Here is a 3,810-nt window from a genome sequence, read left to right on the forward strand (position 1 = left end):
AAAAGTAATTAATATATTACCTGGCACATACTAAATTATCCAGTAAAAGTTAGATGTCATTGTAGGCCTTTATCTTCTGCAGGTCTGAGACTCTCAAATGGAGTCTTTTACAGTAAAGCAGAAGAATCTTTTACTTATTAAAAGGGGGTGTAGATATTTAAAGGTTCACACTGACAGAGCTTTAAACCCTTCTGATTTGCTGGTGGTCCCTAAATTCTCCACAAATCTAGCCATTTTTCTAACTCACCAGCTATTGCTATTAGTTTTTAATTTCTTGAACACATATTAAAATTAACCTATATTCTAGAAAACCAAAGAAAAAAATTTTTGGAATTCTTTTTTTTTTTTTGTCCAATTTTCAGCCCTTACAAGTTTCAAGACATTGTTTATTATTATTTAAATGTTTCTCATTCCCATTGTCTCTGTGTCATTCCAGGTTAGCCAAAAATATATATATATATATTTTTCAGAATGATATATATATGCCTCTTTTATAGCTTAAGAACAATTTAGTACACACGTTAAGGGGAATATGGTACAGCCAGATAAACTTTTCCTAATGTCTCCCTTTACTTTGAGCTTGCATCTGTGAAAACCATAATTAAAGCTTCCTAATAGCTTTCCTTCTAATCATGTTTCAAGTTGTGTAAATTTTCAAAAAAAAAGTCCAATGGACTCAAACATTTGCTCTATAAAAGGTGACTTTTTGAAGGTAAGATGGGTCTAATTTAATTATTTTTATAGCAGAATTATGGTGATGAAGTCTATATAATTTTGTTTTTCTATGTTTGAAGTCATACAATAATATAAAAACCATTTTCAATCATGAGCCTTTTGCTTCACATGTCAGAATTACTTGCCAGAATAAGAAACTTCTATCCGTATGAAAACACCTAAGTCAAAAGTAAAGTTAATGGTATTTGGAAACTTCATTTAGAATGAGACCACAGAAATTACCTATAAACGTATACAGTTTTAAAAGCATACTTTATAAATACCACCATCATTAAAACAAGTGTACATGCTTTAAATGGAGGAGAAACACATCTGCCTCTCTTTTTGCCTTGACCTTTAAAAAGAAATTTATTTTTCAAGGATTACAATAAGATCAAGTATAGAATCATTATTTTGTTTCAATCATTTTTAAGAGACGGCTGGAAATAATACCAACAGTCAAAAATCAAAATTAAGTTAGTCATGATGCAACTACATCCAGAAACCACTGAATAACTTGAACCCTTAGTTCATGTGTTCATTCACTTACTAAAAGCATTTAAATATCTCCTTCTACATATCCTACAATGTAAAGATGAATGTGATGGGATGTTTGCCCTTAAGGAGTTTACCACTCCATAGGGAAGAAAAGTGTGTAACCAAAACACTAAGGTGCAATGTGCTGAGTATAAGTACATACATGTATGAGAGTGGGAGTACATTAGAGTGATTGGCAGATATGGAGATTATCCCTTCTTCCTGCAGAAAGCAAAAGCCAGGTCAATATAGTTACTGGATTCCAGATTAATCTGAGGAACTAAAATGATTTTAATTTGACTCACATTCAAACTGTAACCTTAAATTTTGATTGTAATGGTTTAATTAACGTGGAACGTTACAGAACATCTGACTACATAAAGTGCTATTCTTAGTAATTCCTACATGTTTTTATTGAGATTTCCCCCAGTTCTTACCTGACTTCCTTTAGCCTTTGGTGTTCCTGCCACCACACTTGCTTGTGTTGTTTTATCAGTGTTTGTTCTTTGTATGTCTTTGAAGTCTGCACTGCTTTTCTGATCTAGATTTAGAGGAACAAAAGAGGAGCAACTTCAAAGCTTATTCATGTTTACCACAACAGAACTGTTTAATCGGCATTTTCTAAGTTACTTACTCTTTTTCAGTCCTTGTTAGTGCATCTTCTAACACAAAATCTACCTAAAATAAGTGCTATGTTAAAAAGCAGGGAGGGGGAAGAGAAAATGGTTTGGAATACTGACTGACTTAAGAACTGTTTTGAAAGTATTTGATGAAGAGAAATGCAGTCATTCTATTTTCCATACATACAATATAAAATGCTTTGATTCATACAACCCCAGAAAAACTACAAGAGTTTTCCATATATTTCTTCCCTTTTGAACACATCTTTTCTGCCAGGCATAATGGGCATCATTATTCCCATTTTATAGATGAGGACACTGAAGGTAAGAGATGTTAAAAGACTTGGTCAAGATCATAAAGCTCATAAACATCAAAGTCACAGAACCTTGGTGTTTGGATTGGTTTTTATCTTCTCCCTCAGCACAGGATGGGAAAGATTCACTGGATGAGTTGGTAGGAGGCCTGGCTTTAGTCCCACTGTCAATGCACTTACTAGAAATATGACCTCGAATGCGCAATTTTAATCTTTCAACTCCATGACTTAGTAAATAAATTTTTTTTTAATTTAGGCAAATACTTATTTGAAGGTACTTAACAAAGAAACAGTGAAAAATCATTTATCATTAAAACAAAATTTTCAACTAAATTTAATTTTTCCCCAAATTTTATGACTGTTACAAATGTAGCACATAACTAGTGCTTTTTGGTTTCTGCAGACAAATTCTGTCAGGCCTGGGTCTGCTTGCCTGAGATCCATTCCTGGCCATCTCCTGATCTGCTCCACATCACAGAGCCCAAGGACTAGCCCCACCTCTGCCTTCTCTATTCTGACAGGGGTCTCCAGGAGCATCTGCGTATTGTCTGTTCCTCCAACTTTTGTCTGGTCAGTTCCAATGAGGTTCCAACTATCTCTAGGTAACCTCAGCCCAGGGGATGTGGTACAGCCTTGCTTCTTCTTTATGTCCCTGTGACCTATGGATGGCAGTGACTTCCTGTGGTTATTAATTTCTATATTGCCTCACAGTCCTCCGTTTTCCTTCTCAGCTCTGTCACCTGCATAACCATTTTTCTACATTAAAGACCCCTCCACTCTAAATCCTCAAGTGGTGTCTGTTTCCTGGTTAGATTCTGACTTGTACTCATTTGTATTCTGAACTCGTGTGTTCTACTTAATCCCTTTAAACATCTACAAAAATGTAAATCAGAAACTTGATGAAATACACATATTTTGTAATTTCTCTGCTACTAGAGTACACAGCACCCTGAAAACTTTAAAAGATCAATACTGAAGATATAAAAACTTAAGAAGTCAAATTCTCAAAAGTAATCTTTATAATGCATGTTATTTCTAGCTGTCATTCACTGATTACTTTAACCTTGAGTTTATCTGCTGTTCTGGTTATTAATTCAAAATTAGAAGTAAAAGAAAACAAATTAACCAAAGATTGCTTTAAAAAAACACAAAGCCAAAGTCAAATCTTATCGTCAGGAGGTCTCAAGAGTGCTATAATTATGAAATTTCAGAGGAAAGTACATTTAAGTAAGTACAGGACACTGCAGAAAAACATTCAGCAGTCTCTATTTTACCTACTGAAAAAATTAAAGTACACAGTATTTCTAAAATCTGACACTCTAGTGTATGCTTTAAAACACCTAAAACTCATTTCAACTATTTACTATCTATAGTCTCTAAAGTTTTTTTAAAGTGTCTGTGCAACAGACACAACTTTCAAAATTAGATTTCTTTGACATATTTGGTCCATGGTGTACAAAAAAAAATTAAAACACATTGGTGGAAGATGTGAACACATTTTTATAGCTTTAAAAAGATCAATGCTGTTGCCTTTGAGTCCAGGAAAAGACCGATTAAGTAGACCATAAAAGTCAAAATAAAGCTACTTTTTTTCACTAGACATCGCGGTGAAGCCTGCGGTGGCA

General features: G+C 33.9%; 1 protein-coding gene across 1 annotated transcript in view; it reads right to left on the minus strand.

Annotated features, from left to right (window-relative positions):
* The window catches only part of CCDC148 (coiled-coil domain containing 148), a gene marked incomplete at its 3' end in the record, with an annotated part of 138,654 nt that overhangs the window by 128,733 nt on the left and 6,111 nt on the right, over positions 1-3,810 (minus strand). The window contains exons 2-3 of the mRNA XM_008574311.1: positions 1,689-1,792; positions 857-893 (exon numbers count right to left, since the gene is read on the minus strand). Coding sequence (XP_008572533.1) covers positions 857-893; positions 1,689-1,792 — 141 coding nt within the window. The remainder of the gene's footprint in view (positions 1-856; positions 894-1,688; positions 1,793-3,810) is intronic.

Source organism: Galeopterus variegatus, unplaced genomic scaffold (genome assembly GCF_000696425.1).
Source record: "Galeopterus variegatus unplaced genomic scaffold, G_variegatus-3.0.2 Scaffold1031, whole genome shotgun sequence".
NCBI classification, from domain to species: Eukaryota; Metazoa; Chordata; class Mammalia; order Dermoptera; family Cynocephalidae; genus Galeopterus; species Galeopterus variegatus.